The following is a 20,624-nucleotide window of genomic DNA, read 5'->3' as shown; positions in this document are numbered from 1 at the left end:
TTTTTAAAATTTAATTTTAAATTTCCAGTCCTAAGCAATTGCCCAATAGCAAAATAAATATAGGCAAATGCATTTATTTACCTTTTTGCTCAATTTGGGTGTATTTTATTTATACATGTTAACTATTCCACTCATAATATCGATATAATATGACTAGATCTATGTCTGACACGAACAAACGCGGACGCACGCACGCAAGCACGCAAACGAAATATTCTACGTGTTATCTTGGTTATATTGTATTTGGACTTTAATACATTTGTTAGTCCCAGAAATAGGATGTTTGAAGGACCAAAACTGATCATTTTAAAATTTAGTTATTTTTCAGCAAAAGTCGTATAATTTATGTTCTAAACTGTGCATACACAACCTGTATAAAAAAAATACATGCTTCTCGCACCTGTTAGTCTTAAGGACGTTGCTTCGTTAATATTTAATCACTGTCGCTGATGGTTGCGCGAGAAAGTTGAAATAGCGGTACACTGAGCATAACTTCAGCTGAACTCTAATTCCACTGCTTGCAATCGTGGGCTCTCTTACTCGGCTGCCTAATCTATTTCGTGCGGCTTACCCGGACAAACAGTTTAGTCTGCCTCTTTTCAATGTAAGTAGCCTTATAATCTGTTATTTTATTCTGTTTTGTGTGCCAGACAAATGATTAAGATTTTATAAGGTCTGGGTAAAATATATTTCAGTTATGCAAACTCATAACTTAACGCCTGCAGTGACGAACATTTTTTCGTTCTAAGTTTATTTATCAGAATAAAACGCGAGACATGAGATAAATGTACTGTTATACTTTGCATTCTACAGTAAAAAAAACCCTTACAAAGATTGTATAATTAAAAAGAAATATAAGGAGATCCTCTACTGCCCAACAAGATAGGGCTATGTGTACATGTTTTGAGTTTACTTTTACAATAGGTATCGTAAACTGATTCTGCTTGTATGCAGTTGTATTATGGCTTGTATATATTTTATATTAGGCAGTCTTTTCCGTCACAACGTCAATTCATAGCTTTCTTCAGATCTATACATTTTCTTTTCTTTTCTTTTTGACCTCTTCGCTTGTTGATTGCGCTACTAGATTCAATCGAACCTTTATATATATAATGCGTGTGTATGTGTGTCCGTCCATTTACTAGGCTCTCTGATTAGTCTACACTCTGAACCTATCCCCCACCTACCACTTTCACTAATATAGCTCGTTTTCTTCCACGCATCGCTTTGGGTTTATTTTACTGTTCGTCAAAGAACTGTGCTGGTCATCCTTAATACAATTCATATATGACATCTTTCTGTCTTTTTTGTTGTCATTTTGCACGTGTTCACCGTGCTGCGTTGTATTATCCAGCATGGTATATATTCAACAGTTAATCTACAGTGGATCCATTTTTCATGGGTATCACTTTTCTTATTTTATGCACTGAATTTTATAAAGTTTTTATTTATTGGTAGCTAAAATAGCCTTTACAGAAATGACATATTACGCTGATTGTCGGAAGCGTGGTTTGTAAAATGCACGAAATTCACGAAGATTGGTACTCCCTTGTTACAAGTGAATTCACACTATTTTCTGCTTGCTTTGTGATTCCTTTTCATAATTTACCAAAGTGCCACATATCTGCAAAGTAAAGAACACGAGAGATAGAGAGAGAGAGAGAGAGAGGCATTTAACAGTTACACTCAAATGACCTCTATTTGCATTTTCTAATCCACGTACTTTTTTATGCATGTGCTTCATGTCATTCTTGGCATACCTGTAATTAGATCAGGTATATCATGACCCCCTTCCTGTATTCCATAACTTCATAATGACAAGCGATTGATCTTTCACCTGTCACATACCTATCAAATTTAATTACATGGAACGGCCAGTGATTGACTTGGGGAGTTGAATTAAGTTCCACCATACTCAGAAACTTCCATAATGGCTGCGTATGTAATTATTTGATAGAAAGAGTTTCCATCTCAATAACAGATTTAGTTCTAAGCCCAAATATTTGTTTTCCAGTCTTGGGATATTTTGATATGCACAGATCAGCAGAAGGAACTTTCAAAAACGCAGTTGCCAGTCATTTTTCATGTTGTCACTTCAGACTGAAACTTTCCTAACAATGAAGCTTCCCCGCGCATGCCTCAGTCATTTACAACCGCGAAATACCACCATCCATATTCCCCCCGGTCAAGCGCCAAATGGATGAAGAAAAAAATTCCCAACCTGTGCGCACCTTCAAATATTTATTAAAATATATTTTATGCTTTAATGGAACCTGTGTGCAGAAGAACTATAAAACTTTAAGTTGTCACGTTATATACATAAATCCCCATCCCCCAAACCAGAACACGCTTATATACACAAAACGAAAACAAACAATAAATCCAAAAATATAAACACAAGCAAGGCAGAAAATAAATATTTCATCTAGAATGTCAGTAAGTTGCATGTTCTTGCCCCCCCCCCCCCCAAATTAATATAAGTATACAGTGCCAATAAAGTATGCTGCAAAGGGTTATATATCAGGAAAGATTATAGTTGTTCCCATGAGACACACATGTCCTTATCAATATGGCACAGTTAAACAAAGTGTTTCCATATGCACGGACTAAATATAAATAAGTCAGGAACCATAACTTTGTCAGATAACCTTGACCTATGTCTCTTCTATGCAAAGCAACAAACCAGTTTGGTTTCATTCCTTTCATTCCTACAAAGGTTATGGAGTTGAAATGAAATTTGTGACAAATGGATGCAACGTGACATGACATGACATGCCGCAACGAAAAGACAAGGATAGCATAAAAGGGTATTCCGGTGGCCTAGTGGTTAGAGCGTCCTCCTCGGATGCGGGAGGTCGTGGGTTCGAACCTCGGCCGAGTCATATCAAAGACTTATAAAAATGGTACTAAAAGTTTCCTCGCTAGGCGCTCAGCATTAAGAGGTTATTAGGACCAGTCGGCCTGGTGTTAGGATAATGTGATTGGATGTGACATCATGCTACATGTCTGCGGCACGATGACCCAGTGCTAGACATCACTATCAACTTCCACACTGCAGACATCGTAGCGATATAACTGAAAAACTGTTAAGGCTACGTTAATAATCCAACACACACACACACACACACACACACCATCTTAGGCACAATAACAATTCGAACCATTCTGTTAATACTGATTACTTTTACGAGCGCGGAACCTATCTGACATATAAATGGTCATTAAAATGTGTACATACATGTCAGTAATGATTCACAGTATGTACATTAATGATTCACAATAAATAAAGAAATCGATGTCGATTAGATGATCACGTTGTGACTTATTTCTGCTACCGTTATGAAAAATCATCTGCTTGTTTTCGAGGAATTTGTCCAAGTGATATGGTTTTAGCATTGCAAGCAAGTGCAATAGCTACATCAGATATACAGCCAGTCTAATAGACAGCTACATCAGATCTACAACCCGTCTAATAGACAGCTACATCAGGTTTACAACCAGTCTAATAGACAGCTTCATCAGATCTACAACCAGTCTAATAGACAGCTACATCAGATCTACAACCAGTCTAACAGCTACATCAGATCTACAACCAGTCTAATAGACAGCTACATCAGAGCTACAACCAGTCTAACAGCTACATCAGATCTACAACCAGTCTAAGAGACAGCTACGTCAGATCTAAAACCAGTCTAATAGACAGATACATCAGATTTATAACCAGTGTAATAGCTACATCAGATCTACAACCAGTCTAATAGACAGCTACATCAGAGCTACAACCAGTCTAACAGCTACATCAGATCTACAGCCAGTTTAAGAGACAGCTACGTCAGATCTAAAACCAGTCTAATAGACAGATATATCAGATTTATAACCAGTGTAATAGCTACATCAGATCTACAACCAGTCTAATAGACAGCTATATCAGATCTACAACCAGTCTAATAGACAGCTACATCACATCTACAACCAGTCTAATAGATAGCTAAATCAGATTTACAACCAGTCTAATAGATACATCAGATCTACAACCAGTCTAACAGACAGCTACATCAGATTTACAACCAGTCTAATAGCTACATCAGATCTACAACCAGTCTAACAGACAGTACATCAGATCTACAACCAGTCTAACAGACAGTACATCAGATCTACAACCAGTCTAACAGTTACATCAGAGCTACAACCAATCTAATAGACAGCTACATCAAATCTACGACCTGCATGACAATCTTGACGTCTCTGAAATTTCACTGTTCTATATTTAAATTTTAGGAAAATTTGAATTAAGAAGAGTTTTAACACTGATGGAATTTGAGATTGTATATTTTTTGTGTCTTTGTTTTCCGAATATGAATTATGTCCGTTGTAAACCATGTTTAGTCTGTGAAATAATTATCGTCGAAAGTATTTTGATTATAATTATTATCATCCCGATGCAACGATTTTCTTCTTGATATTTGGTGCATTTCAGCACTAACCGATGTCGTATAAAAAGTGTAATCAGTGTTTTATTTTCTTGTAAATTTTAGAAGAAATGTGTATTCAATCTCCATACGATCAGGTTGCAGCAGATCCCACGCCAACAAGAAAAATTGGAAACACGGGAAAAATCGACTGTAAAGATTGTTTAAGTAACGTTTAATGTTCATAGATTCATTTGGTAAATGGCTTATAAGAAACGATTATGCTTGAGGGCAATTTTTAATTGTATATTATACTTGCCCTTAATGTATTTAGTGGCACGAATCTGTGGCAGAAGTCACGTGCGGTTTGATTCACATCGTGCAATCGCGAAAAATGATCCTTAATTTAATATAGATTGCCACATTATGAAAATGGACAAAAACTGACCAGCTAGGATGACCACATAATTTGGGTACAGTCCAACAACTAGACTTCTAAAGAAGGTGTAAATAAATTTTGTCATTTTTTATCGGACTGTGCAAATTGGCAAAAGAGAATGAAAAATGGGGAGAAATAGAGAGAAATAAAATCACACGTCAATATTTTCAAAGAGACGTAGAGAGACATCGGAGCATAGATGAATAAAAGGGGGTGAGGGTTTGAAGTAGTCTGATTCCAATGTTCTTCCTGAGACAATGCCTAACTGAATGGACCATAGATTAAAGCGCGATTCATTATGTCCTTGCTGTTCAAGAAGAAGAGATTCAATTTAATTTTTGACGTCAAAGTGTTACGAGTCTATGCTTTTAAAATGAGTAACAGAAAAGAGCGAAGTGCAAGAAGCTTTGTAAAATTGAAGAAATTTATTTTCCTAGAATACAAATTATAAACGAAAAAGAACTTACAGTATTATGAATTAAATCCCAAAATAATCCTACAATTACAGATGCAAGTCCTCATGATTTAAAGTCCTGAAAAAAATTCAGGTGAATGTAACAAGATAACCGGGTGGGATTTCGGATTCAGAACAGAACACTTGATGGTGATACAAATACAATGTTTAATGATGAATTATTTGAAGGTAGAACAAAAAGCCATATCTAACTCGTGCGTAAACAGGATCCAAATATTGGACATTTAACATAATGATGCGCACAGAGTTAAATATCCCATATAATTAAAACAGTTCCGAACAGGAACGAATTATGATATAAACGAAAACTGAACTGATATCAAACAAAAAAAATTAAACGCAAAAAATGAAACCAAGATAAATTACGATACGATTCCACTCAATGATAAGATGAGTCATGTAAACAATATGTTATCATCCAAATAATGATAAATGATTCATGCAGCCGATCACAAGCTTTCACTCAAAAAGAAGAAATACTTTTGAAACAAAGCCTAATGATTATGATTTACAAATATATGATAACGATACTCACACAAATAAAAGATTTCGCACGCAGGTAATAAAGACTTTCACTCAAACATCGATAATGACGTTAACAATAACACAAAAAAAAAATAACGTTCGCTCAAAAAGCGATAATGACATTATCTCAAATAGCTATAATGATAGTATTTCTGGTTCTATAGCAATGATGGTGGTTTTTTATGCTCGAATAGTGATCATGATATGTAACCTAAACGGCGCGAGATAACCTGATGTCCAAAATGACACTGACATGGTACCTTCAGTCCCACCACTGTCGAATGGTGAAGGAGCCACCACGCATGGCCCGCCCCTCCCAGCCTACCCATGGATCCCTTGGACCCTGCAAGCCCGTTGGTTCCGGAGCCCTGGTTCTTCTACACGAGATAACCACAATCTCCCTATGAACCTAACGTCACCACCGACAGCAGCACACTAGGTACATATCAAGCCACAAAGAACCACCACTCGACACCCAAACCAGCACCATGGCTAAAACCTCCCCTCTAACACAATTTCGCGCTGACAACACAAGCACCAACAGCTCTACAGTGGCCCAACAAACATGGACAGTCACTGGCTTTCTCATCAGCTCCATCACATCGCATCACAGACAGTTAAGTTCAGACACAAAGACGGACAGCATCGACTGCTCTACAGTGTCACAACACACACGGACAGTCACTGGCTTTCTCATCAGCTCCATCACATCACATCACAGACAGTAAAGTTCAGACACAAAGACATACAGCATCGACTGTTCTACAGTGGCCCAACACAAATGGACAGTCACTGGCTTTCTCATCAATATCGCCGACATGAACTGTGTCTTGCACTTCAAGATACATGACCTGTATGTCTTGTATGGCCCTACAGCTACCGTCAGCCCTAAACATCTACAGATAGCTCTATACATCTCTAGTCATCTCTAGACATAGTCACAATCACAATCATGGCCACAATCAGCTACAATAAAACCAAACTGGTCATAATAATAGTTTCTGTAAAATCTCTAGATATGTGATAATACATTGACCTCTAATAGTGACTTGTAATTCAAAGTTCAAATCTGCGTTGTAATAAATGCATTATTACGCGATAAGACATTACAAACCGAATAAGCTTCGCATATCAAATGAAATATAAATTTAACACTTACCTCTATGGCTGGAGAACAATGGAGAGCGTACACTCCTTGACGTGATCCAAAACGACCAGAGTCGTTTTTAGAAATCGATCTTACTTAAATCCATAGGAGAGTGAGCAAAAGTCAGGTAAAATACCCGTGCATATCATGTTATTAATGTTCCTTCGTCACAAGTAATTTCTGGCGAGGTACATGTTAATACAGTCGCTTACCTGGAAAAACACTTATTCACCCTAGATAACGTTGTACGGATGTACAACGAGAAATAGTCAAATAGTTCTAAGGCAAAACGAAGTTATTTTTTTGCCTAATTCTGTGACAGTGATGTCCAAATTAAATCTAAACCTGAAGGTGATGATGTGTCTATGGTAGCTTCTAGAGTGTTGATGTGCGAGCAATCTTTTGTTGAATCACAGTAATATAATTCCAGGTTTGAATTCACTATAAATTCCAGTGAATGTCTCTATCCGAGAATTTTATCAGAGCACTTTTGTATTTCAAGAGAAAATAATCACTTGAATTCAATATCTGAAGAAATAAAATTCTAAGCCGAAACATGAATTACTGGACACAACATATACTACAACTTGATTGTGCTTGAACTTAAAGCACGACTATAAAATCCTCTCAGTTATAAGATTATATAGTTCTCTACTTGACCTCAGGTCGCAATTAGTATTTTCGAAAATAAAAACTATTACCTAATGAAAAATATCCTTCTAGAATGACTCTGATGTTTACGAAATAAAAATATTAGTTGTTATTAAAAACCAGAACCTAAACTACGTCAAATACACCAAAGAAATTCCAAAACCTAGACCAGGACCCAAATAAACATATTTACTTCTATTAATATAGTTCTGATTTTAAACCCATACACACAGAGAATAATTTAGCTATGTAGTAGTTGTTTTCAGACAAAATTCAATTCAGGTCAAGCAAAAATGAACCCAGTTTGGACAATGTCAAGTCCAGCATTGTTACATTACAATAACATGTAATGAGATTTTTTAAAATAAACCTAACAAACAAACAATGCAAATTAAATATACATAACACAAGTTTGACGTGACGTCACGACATCACATTTCTACATCAGGAGCACGTTATTTGTTTGGTTTGCTGAAACTGCTGTGATTTAGATTCTGTAGGACTTGATTACAATGGATTGCACATTTTGCTATCTTTAAATTTGTTCGGCTCTGAAATCAGTCTTATTTTGCTTGTTTTCCTTATACGTTTTTTCATTGTTCTGTATTATGTGTGTTAATTTTCAAGATTATAGATAGCAAGGGGCTTCTAGTAAATAACATTAATTACTAATTTTCTTTATGCTTGCGTTTAAGACGAGGTCCCTTTAGTAAACACAGCGCGTGGTTTCAAGGTAGTGCAGCTGTACCACTCCAAGTAAAAAATGTTGACGTTATTTGACTTCAGCTCACGAGTTCTTGAAAAAAAAAACAAGCTGACCTAATACTTGAATTGGTTAATGATTAAAGTAATTAACGTTGTTAATAATTTTGAGTGCACTGGAAATTAGTAATCTATTGTCATTCTGGTTTTGAAACCACGTCTTATTTTTCTACAGAAAGATGATTTACTTACAATTAGATATTCGTAGCATTAACAGAAGTTTTAGAAGACATGTAGCTGTGTTCGATTGAGAGAATTTAATTGTTTATTTCAATTATTCGTTTGAATTACAAAGTACTCAGATATTTGGTTTTAGTAGCTATATTGGAATTACTGTGAATTCATTCAAAGACATGTTGCATTATAACTATTGTGAAACATCAAGGCTACTGGCACATCACCACAATATAATGAACTTCATTCGGAATACTACTGGAACTCATTTGGATTGCTCAATACCTTTGGACTTGTGAGAGAACATTTAAAACTTTTTAGGATTTCATTCGCCATGCAGTAAGTTATTTTTAATTTTTCACCTTGTATTTTAGGGAAATAAATTATATTTTGAGTTTTACATAACTTGATGGCTTTCGGGCTTTTCTGTTGCTTAGTTTAAGACCATAGAGTCGTAACATCATGAATGACATTAAAATTCTGAAAATTTTGTCTGATGAACACGACTGAAAACTACAAGCGCAGAGAAGTTCTTTTACATTTTGCCCTTTTTGTGTAAATATTAGCCAGACATTATAGACTCCTTTCTGACAATTATGCTGACAAACGTTGCAAATGCAATAATCGGTATTGAATTTGTCGCATATGCCCTTTTTAGTCAATATCCTGTAATCCCAAGGGGAATTTTAGTCAATATCCATTCATTCCAAGGGGAATCTCGTACCAAGCTAGATACGTTTGGTTTTAACGGATGTAGCAGTAAAAGTAGCAGTGAATTTCGGCTTGTGTGATCATCTTTCTCATTATTTATAATTCTTCAACACTAACAATCTGCAATGGCATTCAACACTGACACAAAATTTATTGCACGCTACTTGTGTTATAACGCACTAGCGCTAAGAGTCCCTAGCATGATCTCTGTAAAATATATTCGAGCTACTTCTCCAACAAATTACTCTCCCCTCCCGTTATTTATAAACTCTTCCAGTTACCCTTGGTAATACATGGGAACTTTTCGTAAAAGGACCAAACCAGTATATTCTATTTATGTTTTAATCCCAAGGGAAGAGTAGTCGTATGGAAAAATGGCCATGACAGTCATTGTTATTCGTCAGACAATGATCAAAGCTGTTAACGCCCAAAAAAGCTAGTTTAACTAGTGTTTAGACAGAGTTTATATATATATATATATATATATATATATATATATATATATATATATATATATATATATATATATATATATCAGCTTTATTAAAGTTAAATGTAGTAGATTCATTCTAACCTTTCGATTGACAGCTGTTGACCCCAATTTTAAGTTAAGTATTAGGCATGAAAAATATCGCGGTTTGCTATTTTTCATACTGTTAAATGTATACCCTTATCACACTGGACCCCTCTCTCTTCCTCCCAGTGTCCTTCTTTCCTTCTCCCTCATTGCCCATACTCTCTTATATGGTGAGATTTCTTGTATTTCACTGCAATCCTAGAATGTTCAAAAAATTACGAATTCTGATTGTGAATTGTTTGTTTTCTCTCTCTCTCTCTCTCTCTCTCTCTCTCAATAAATGAATGAAAGGCGAAGCATTAACATCAAAGAGTATGTTTAAGTTAAGGATCACAAACCATTTTGTGTAATGATTTTCTTTTCAGGGTGCATGCAGTACTTGGATAAACAATGCCCCAGAAATTACTGGAACTGTTAGAGCTAATAAAAATTTGGGTCAACGATTTCCCGCTCGACAAAAGTCAGAAAAGGGATACAGACGAGATCCAACACCATGACGTAAATTGGAATAACGTCAAGAGACGTCATGGACCGACCCAGTACTTCAACCAAACTAAGAAATCAACACATAAAATGCACGTGCTTTTTACTGCATGTTTCACAAATGATACGGACCAACCACAAGTGTATACCCTAAAAACAGAGCGACGCACGAAGTCTACGTGTAACATTAGGATAGAAAATGGTTATATGATTGGTTCCTCATTAGAGATAAAACTGTTACCTCCCAATCCCATTACAGAAGCCAACACAGGGTTCAAAGGTCCGATGATCGTGATTAAAGCTGATAACGAAACATTCGAACAGGAACTTGTATGGTCTGTCAACAACCAAATTACCGTGCCGCCTAAATTCAAAACAAAGGCTGACCTAGTTATCAGGGAAGAGGAGTATACCAGTCAATTTCAAACGGAGACGAAATTTGAAGGAACAGTCCATGTAACCCTTAGAAGTAAGAAAGATAATAGTCCAATAACCACGCTCACTGGTGACGTCCGACATATATTCCGTGCGGACCATGGATTCCGAGTAGACAAGACTGGAATCTATTTCGTTTCACAAGGGTCATGTAAATATCGATTTGGAATTGAGCAGCATGTAAAACCAAGCAAAGCCGAGATCGTCGAAGATGAGCCGAACTAAAACACTAATGAAGCATGCAAAAATGTAACTTATGAATATATAAATATTTTATTTGTGTAAAACTGGTTCAAAGAATCCTTTGTTAACGGAGTTTTGATATGAAGTATTTTGATTCGTATAAGATTTGACATTCGAAATAGATTGTGGATCATTACTCGTTGGAAACAGGTAAAACAAAATCACTGCCGATGTTTGAAACGCTGGCGATAAGAAAAACCCATATTACAAGGAAAATATATATCATTAAGATGGAAATATTCAAGTTAATTGGCAAATTAGGACTTAAAGAATGTACAGCCAAAGTTTGGAAGGATAGTTCGTGTTATATGCCTCGCCTAATTTTATTGATAACGTTCGTCTGCGTTTTCTAGCGTGCAATCATAATGAACGTTCATGGTGTTTATTTCATTATGTAATACTCTTTTTAAAAAGATTCATGCTAGGATAGCCAATAATTTTCATGTTAGAGTTTGATTTCGGGATATACTTTACTAGTATCTTTTATTCAAAATTTGCCATGGTTTCATTACTGTTGCCAGGTTGCGAAGACGAAGCAAAGGATTTATCTCTGAAAAATATTTTTATAAATATAAGCAATGATCGTAAATGGACGTTTGTGTGAAAATTCGATAGTGACAAGTTTTCGATCGACAGTTGGGGCTTATAGTTAGACTGACATCATTTGTCCACAATAGCTACATGTTTTGAAAAGATATATGAGTACCATACAAAGGCATCAAATATTGATGTTTTCAGATTCATTGTATTGGATTTTCGCTAGCAAGGGATTTATGTTTTCCTAATGCCTGACGACAGTAACCTTTCTTTTTTTCATGCCTTCACAAAACGATAAATATACCAGCAGCGGTTTAAAGTGTTCTGGGCTGAGGGAGTCGGGGGTGAGGATAGCAGACTTGCGAGAAAGGAAAATCTGATTTAATTCAATAAATCTTGAGCAAAGTAGCATGTCACATTAATTTTCTTTTATTCATTTCCTCCTTGCCCATACCCCTTTGGCTCCTCAGCTTTTAACCTGGTACCCTGGCCTCCCATGATGTTCCGCACACGAGGTTAGGTACGCGGACTCAGATCAGTTATTTTTCCTATATAGTCTCTACATTTGTTTCTCAGTACTGAACTTTGCATTGTGTCTGAATGATAATAAATCAAATCTTATCCGAAAGTGCCTTCAAAGATGAACTTACGGTGATAGGTTATCAGGTATTTTGTTCCAGAGGCTGGACTAAAAACAAAGCACTGTGCATTGGGTCACATATTTTACTAGTGGAACATCATCAATACTTCATAACTCACTGTGTGCTGTCGCCAAAATACAAACATACAACCACGCTATAATGCCTAAAACTCTACAGAATCAACAGCTACCTTTAAATCAATACCGATAATGCCTAATTCTAACTCACCAACAAAATGAGTGAGATCAAAATGCTCTATAACTAGACTGGGACTACATTCGTGGATTCTGAACCGGAAGTAATAATTGTGACCTGAGTCCAATCAGACCAAATTATTTAAGGACAATTTTAGTCAAAGTTTATATTTGCATGCCATACTTATTTCAATTTTATACATGAAATTTTGGGAATTTCATTGCAAACAAAGTGTATGACAGCTGTCAGAAAGTGAGTGCTGATGTTGCATAGGGTGCAAGTTTTGAACCGAGTGCTCCTGAGACACCAACACTATATCTGCTATATCTTCCTTATAGGAATTTTTCAGTGCAGTAAAAACTTCAATGTAATGCAAGATAAATTCTATCTGAAAATATGTTTGAAATATAAAAGCATTAATAAATTAAATTTTAATAGAATTTTAAAGAAACATTTTAAATTTAGAAGACTAAATTTTAACGTAAAATTAAATTTTCGTACAAATTTTGAAATTCAAACTGTCACCTTTTTGACAGCAAAGTTGGTTAATGAATAGTGTTAAAACAAGTGGTAACTTGAGCCGGTACAACTTTTAATATTTTGTCCAGCGGTAATGAAGCAAGATAGCTCGCAGTAATTTTTCCAGCAAATTGAAATACGCCTGTTCAAATGCATATAGGTATACACACTGAAGAAACAGGTGCTATATTCCAGATTTACTGTGTCACGTGCTCTTCCAGTTGTATGTATAAATAATAGCACACTCAAATTTCCCGTTTTGATCAACGGTAAAGAACAACTTAAAATGGAGGTTACTGGTGATAGAAGGTAAACAGCAGCCTAAAACGGAGGCTATTGGCGATAAACGGCACAGAACGAACAATTTAGGTTACTGGTGATAAATGGTAAACAACGGCTTATCATGGTGGTTAATGGTGATAAATAATAAACAACAGCCCAGACTGGAATATACTGGTGATAAACGGTAAACAACAGCATATACTTGAGGCTACTGGTAAAAAATGGCAAACAACAGCCTAAATGGAGACCACATCTGGTGTGTGTGTGTGTGTGTGATTTGGATTCTCAACGTAGCTTTAACAATTTTTCAGTCATATCGCTACGATGTCTGCAGTGTGACAGGTTATAGTGATGTATAGCACTGGGGCATCATGTCGCAGACATGTAGCATGATGTCCCACCCAGTCACATTATCCTGACACCAGGCCGACCAGTTCTAACACTAACCTCTTAATGCTGAGCGCCATGCGAGGCAGCTGTTAGTACTATTTTTTGTAAGTCTTTGGTATGACTGGCCGGGGATCGAACCCACGACCTCCCGCATCCAAGGCAGACGCTCTAACCACTAGGCCACCAGAGCGGTTCTACATCTGGTGAGCTATCGGAATTGTCAGTTCCAAATTCTGAATGGCCTAGTTAACATTGAACAAGATCTGAATGGCCAGTTGACATTGACCAAAATCTGAATGGCCTCGTTAACATTGAACAAGATCCAAATGGCCTAGCTGATATTGAACAAGATCTGAATGGCCAGTTGACATTGACCAAAATCTGAATGGCCTCGTTAACAGTGAACAAGATCCGAATGGCCTAGCTGATATTGAACAAGATCTGAATGGCCAGTTGACATTGACCAAAATCTAAATGGCCTCGTTAACATTGAACAAGATCTGAATGGCTTAGTTGACACTGGCCAAAATCTGAATGGCCTACTTAACATTGAACAAGATTTGAATGGCCCAGTTCACATTGAACAAAATCTGAATGGCCTAGCTGATATTGAACAAGATCTAAATGATCAGTTGACATTGACCAAAATCTCAATGGCCTAGTTGGCATTGGCCAAAATCTGAATGGCCTAGCTAACAAGATTTGAATGGCCTAGTTGACATTGGCCAAAATCTGAATGGCCTCGTTAACACTGAACAAGATCTAAATGGTCTACTTAACATTCACCAGAATCTGAATGGTCAAGTTATCATTGACCAAAATCTGAATGGCAGAGTTATAATTGACCAAAATCTGAATGGCCTAGTTAACATTGAACAAGTATTAAGTTTTAATGTGAAAAAGTTAACAAACGGTTCCAGACATAATCTTTTTGTACAAAGCCCGTAGAACCGTCAGAAGTGCATACTTATCTATGCCCAATGACTAATCTGAAACGGAGTTATTTTGTTACACTGAGGTCTGATTGATGTTGACGGAAAAAGTTGATGTTGCCCTTGGAAGTCAGTGTCAAAATAATAATTTTGCATTTGGTGATGGAGGGATGGGAGTATGTATAGTGACATGCGTAAATCAATCGTCATTTGTAGCGTTTCACATCTACTATATAATGCATTAGTCAGTAGCTTTTAGTATGGATCTCACGTGTTTCAAAGTGTTGTCCAGTATTTTATAAAGTAACCATTTAAACAATTTCAAGGCATTAAAACCTCATTAAAAAGAAAACTAATTACTGAATCCTCTTGAAAATGAATGAGTTAGCCTGTGATACACAACAAGTCGAATGCTTTTTTTTGTTGTTGAGTTTAATTATTGTAGCGTTCGCACAATTGTGCATGTGCCACTTTTTTCTGACTGCACCGCAGCCTGCTAGTTGTTCCTGGGGAAGGGGATGGTGCCACCTCCCCCAGGCGTTTATGGATTCAAGGAACCCTGATAGTTTGGCCTCAATCTGTGGGTCCATAAAGGTCCCTACAGTTGAATGGTTGGCTGTCATTAGTGGGAAGGAGAGCTCGGGAACGGTCCTGCTTGCTTACATCGCTGGTTTCTTGTTGCATTTGCCTAGTGTTTGTTTTTGTTTTTTTTTCGAGATCTTTTTTTTCTTCAAAATGTTCTAAAAGGAGGGGGGGATGTTCTATGCTGTTTATAGAGGTTCTTAGTAGATATCATGTATGAAGAGAGATTTTCAAGGTTATTATGGGATTACTAGTCGAGGTGTTTAGGGTGTGTTTCCTACGTTATGTTATTTATAAGTTTTTAGATATTACCTCTTTAAGTTATTTATTAATTGATGTTTTTAGAGATTGAATGTTATTTATACTTTATTTAGCAAGAGACCGGAGTCCTAGCCGATTACACGGTTCGTTAAGGACATCTAGGACAGGAATCCTAGCTGATTACTCGGTTCGTTAAGGACATCTAGGACATCCGATTTTGCGGTTTCCTTAGCTTTTTATAGGTGCTTCGTAAGTGAATTATTTATTAATACTTTTATAAAACTGAATGATATGTTATGGTTTTTTATGTGGTGGCTTCTAAATTTATTTAGCTAGTTACTGGGTCTTTTGGTTTTGTGGGGATAGTAATTATATTTTGTTCCTAAGTCCTGCTGAGTCTATGAATTGATTTATATTTTTATATGCTGATTGTTTATTTTTATTAGAGTCCATAAGTAACTCTGGGTATGTGTGTGGTGATCCAATCTCTTTTTGGTTTTTGATAAATATTTTCCGAGCGGGTTGATATTTTGGGCATATATTGAATACGTGGTGTAGATCTTCGGTGGTGTGGCAGTTAAAGCAGTTAATGGTTGCTGGTTTGGGTCCTATAAACCTTCCAAAACTGCTTGCTAGTTTAGTTTTTCCAGTTATTATCCTGTTTATGGTTTTCTGTTCTAAATAGGTACCCTTAGGTAGCTGTATGTTCCTATCTACGTTTTTTTGGGTTTCATGGTGGTTTTTACCTTTTGTGGAGGAGTTCCAAAAATCTTGCCATGTTTGGTCTATATATGTTTGTGCGAAGCTTATTACTTCTGTAGAGTTATAGTTAAGCTTGATAGAGTTTTGATCTGCTAGTTTGGTTTTTGCAACTTTGTCTGCTGTTTCGTTGCTAGAGATTCCAATGTGCGACGGTATCCACATGAGCTCGATTAATTGATGTGCTGTGGTGATATCGTCGATTAATTGGCATGCTCTGTCGAGGAATTGTTCCCTAGAGTGTGTATTGCGATTTTGGATCGATTTGATAACGCTTAGGGAATCGCTTATAATGACTGCTTTAGGTATTTGGTTGTCTTTGATCCATTGTAGTGATTCAAGTATAGCCCAGAATTCAGTGGTGTAAATGGAGCAATAGTCAGGTAATCTGGATCCCGTTTGTATATTGAATTCAGGGATGACTATTGCTGCTGCTGTTCTTGGTGGGTTGTTTGTTTTTGATCCATCGGTATATATTTTAACATAGTCCTGGTATTTTTGGTTGATTTCGTTTACCAGTACAGGTTTTAGTAAGTTTTCTTGTCCTTCTTTATTGCCTAATTTGGTAGCTTCAATGTTAATCCTTGGTGGTATTTGTAACCATGGTGATTTGTTCTGGTCTGTATTGTTTGTTACCTGTATTTTTAGTAGAGGTATCTTTTCTCTTAGTTCAATGATTACTTTGCCACTTGGTGTGATAGGTGTGATTTTGGGTTTGAAGACAACTTTACACTTATTTATAGCTATTTTGGTGGGATGGTTGTCTGGGTGGGTATCTAATCGAATGGAGTATCGGAGGAGCAGTTCTTGCCTATGTAATTTTAAGGGTAGTTCTCCTGTTAGTGTTTGTAGTTCTTCTAATGATGTTGAGGGGAGTGTTCCAATGCATAATAGCAAGGCTTTTCTCTGGATAGTGTCAAGTTTTTGTAATACAGGCTGCTTAGCCGAGTTATATGCTTGGCAAACGTAATCCAGTTTAGATCTAATTAGGCTTTTATATATCGTGAGGAGGGTCTCCTGGTTGGATACCCAGTCAGTCCCTGTGATGTTCCTGAGTAAATTGAGATCTTTGTTACAATTCTGGGTGAGTTGTTCAATGTGCTGTTTCCATGTGAGGTGGTTGTCAAAAAACATTCCTAGGAATTTTACTACTGTTACGTATTTGATTAATTGATTTTGTACATAGAAGTTTGGATAGTCTAGGTTGTTATTTCGTTTGGGGGTGAATATGATTGCCACAGTTTTTTCATGAGATATTTTGAAACCCCATTTGTCCGCCCATCTCCCTATGTTGTCTAGGCTCTGCTGGATTTCTTTAACTACTGTGTTATTGGCAGGATTTCCATTCCTCCATATGACACTATCATCTGCAAATTGTGACAAGTTTATTTTTGTGGAGGCTACATTGAGGTCAAGGTCGTTTACCATTAGGTTAAATAGTAACGGACTTATTACACTGCCTTGCGGTGTTCCATTTTCAAGTGAAAATTCTTCCGAATGGGTGTTGCCTATTCTTGTGGTAATTTTCCGGCCTGTGAGGAAATCGCCAATCCAGTTGAACAAGCGTCCAGTTATTCCAAATTGGTTTAATCTGGCCATTAGTCCATTGGTCCATACTAGGTCGAACGCTTTTTCTAGGTCTAAAAAAACCGCTATGAGGTTGCGATCGGTTTTCCTATGTGCGTTAAAAGCGAGTTTGATGTCTATTTCCAATCTGAGAAGTTGGTCAGTGGTGGACCGTTTGTTCCGAAAGCCACATTGATTTATGGAGAGTAGGTTATTGGTTTCTAGCTGTGTGATTGACTGGCTGACTTGCTGTGTGATTGAATGGCTGTGTGATTGACTGTCAGTGTGATTGACTGGTGACTAGCTTTGTGATTGACTGGCTGTGTGATTGACTGGCAGTGTTACTGACTGGTTGATTGACTATTTGTGTGATTGGCTGTGTGATTGACTGGCTGGCTGTGTGATCTGCCGTTTAAGTTGCAAAGGAATTACATCACAGTCAGTTCTCAACAAATATGTGAAAGTACTTACATAGAAGTATACCAGAAAAAGTTGAATACTTTTGAATTCGTTATGTTTATTAATGTGCTCTCTCTCTCTCTCTCTCTCTCTCTCTCTCTCTCTCCAAGGTACTAAGAGTTGGTATAATGGACCAATTATTGCAATGAAAGAATGCATGGAGATTTCTTTGGAAGGCAGCACCATTAGATAATGACTGGACATATTAACTACAGCATGGAAGGGGAGCCTTATATTCAGATATAAGATTAAATTCTTGAAGTCCACCAAAATCAACTTATCCTCAATAACTAAGAAAGAAAGACGAGTTAGAATAAAAAGAAATTAGATGGGGTATTTGAGTTCTAAATCTAACATGGGTCTTTCATGTATATAAGAAGGGAGAGAGAGAATTACAAAATAAATATTTACCAAACAGAACGGGAAGTACTACCTTGGATTCTAAAAGAGAATATTTAATAATATTAACATATAATTTTTATAAATACGAATACAACATTATCAAACATGTTTAAGATATGAGAGAGAGAGAAAGATCAATAAATTATTAGATGTTGATGTGGAAACAGAGTAGATAAATGCTGGATTTTTTGTACAATAAAAGCCAGTTTCATTTTAATTTTATAAACGTCTAATTACTGAATCTAATCAGGATCACTCATTGACGAAATACTGATTTTGTAACTCATAAATAAACGGCGGTTACTTGACACGTGATACAGCGACACCACCAGAGAACTCTAGTCCTAGAATAATAGGCCATATTTCTAATGTGATCTTAGATCCCGCGATAGACTTCAGATTGGAAAAGACCACTACAAAACGAACAATTGTTGAAAACTGAACTTTAAAATTTAAAAATGATGACTTTTTGATAAAATACTGAGTGCATATTAGTCAAACGAGTTGATACATTTGGCGCTCATTTCCAGATTCTGTCTGAAAGTTTAATTTAAACAAGATTGCTTGATGATGATGTATTCAAATCAAATAACAATATCACTTTCATTAAACTTTAATTTGATTTGGAACGACTTTAACATTTCCCTACAGCATGATTGAATACATCTAAATAAAAACGTTATCGATAGTGGGTCAGGCTAATACACAACTCTACACTAAAGTTTTGAGAGGTATACTTCTGGTGCTCTGCTGCTTACTAACGTAAATATAACGGAGGAGACGGTACTGTTGAATATTTGAAAACATTGTCAAATGATGAAATGGATTCTGTGGCACACAATGAGAGAGAGAGAGAGAGAGAGAGAGAGAGAGAAGGAGAGAGAGGGGAGAGAGAGGGAAAGAGGGAGAGAGAGAGGGAGAAAGAGAGAGAGAGAATATGGAGAGAGAGGGAGGGAGAGAGAGAGAGGGGAGAAAGAGGGAGGGAGAGATAGAGAGAGAGAGAGGGAGAGAGAGGGGAGAAAGAGATAGAGAGAGAGGGAGAGGGAGGCGAGAGAGAGAGACCTACTAATTGAATTTACTTCTTTCAGCAAGGTCACAACGGATTAGCAGATAAGGGAATATATAGACTGAAGCAGGTTTAAACTCTTCTTCTGCAATCCGCGTAATAAATGTTAAGGTACGAAACAGACTACATATTACAAAGTATGTTGCAAATAGTATAGATACTGTTAAAAAGTTATTACACATGAAAACAGTATGGTAAAACTTCAACATTACATAACAAATGGAGAAGTTAAATTAGGCTTTGCCATTGGTGTCAGTATCTTTATATTACTAATTGACATGGTTATAAAATGGAACTTATGATCGAATAAAACAAAAATGTACAGAAATCCTATAACTGCCAATGCGATTGGCTACTCAGACGTTTAAATGAAACATTGCAATTTAGAACCGTCAGTACTCCAATCCAGCTGTTTTCGAAATACGTTTCTTTATTTTAGGTTTTATTGACATGAAGATAGATATAGATAATACATGCATGTAATACAATATTTCAAGTATAAGACAAATACAAAAAATTGCCTATCTGCATACTCATATTTAACATGTATACACAGTCAAGAAAAAGAGTGAGAGAGAAAGGGTTATTTTCTCAAAGTCAACACTTCATTCAGTGATCACTTTAAAAATATGGCATTATTCATTGTTAAACACTATTCCACTTTCATAGTCACTACTCTATTTCCTATAATATATATTCTCACATTTAGTAAATAACTGTTGTACTTTTTGGATTCCCAAGGTCAGACTTATTAGCTGCAAGTTAAAAATGAAACATCTAATGAAAGTAGAGTTTGCAGATTTGGTTTTATGTTTCGAAATTTGGATCAAAATATAACACATTTTGTTAGTGATAATACTAGATTTACAACATTTGACTGGCAAGATTTATTTAAATCTCCAAATAAAATGAGATTTTCAGAAATCTTGAAATCCATTCCAATCTCATTTCTACCAAAACGTAAAACCCGATCCCAAAAATGATTCACGACAGCACAGTTGC

General features: G+C 36.3%; 1 protein-coding gene across 1 annotated transcript; it reads left to right on the top strand.

The window, feature by feature from the left end:
• Nucleotides 1-528: 528 nt before the first annotated feature.
• On the top strand, nt 529-11,977 carry LOC149808004 (uncharacterized). The gene is made up of 2 exons (XM_089948670.1): nt 529-604; nt 10,236-11,977. The coding sequence occupies exon 2, from the start codon at nt 10,261-10,263 to the stop codon at nt 11,011-11,013; it is 753 nt and encodes a 250-aa protein (XP_089804796.1). The 5' UTR covers nt 529-604; nt 10,236-10,260; the 3' UTR covers nt 11,014-11,977.
• The last annotated feature ends 8,647 nt before the right edge of the window (nt 11,978-20,624 follow it).

This window comes from Sinohyriopsis cumingii, chromosome 1 (assembly GCF_028554795.1).
Source record: "Sinohyriopsis cumingii isolate HCF-2022 chromosome 1, ASM2855479v2, whole genome shotgun sequence".
NCBI lineage: Eukaryota > Metazoa > Mollusca > Bivalvia > Unionida > Unionidae > Sinohyriopsis > Sinohyriopsis cumingii.
The sequence above is the reverse complement of the archived record's forward strand: the minus strand, read 5'-3'. Positions and strand labels throughout refer to the sequence as shown.

Excerpts from the sequence above, each read along its gene's own strand:
- LOC149808004 (XM_089948670.1), top strand. The coding sequence starts at position 10,261 with ATGCCCCAGAAATTACTGGAACTGTTAGAGCTAATAAAAATTTGGGTC.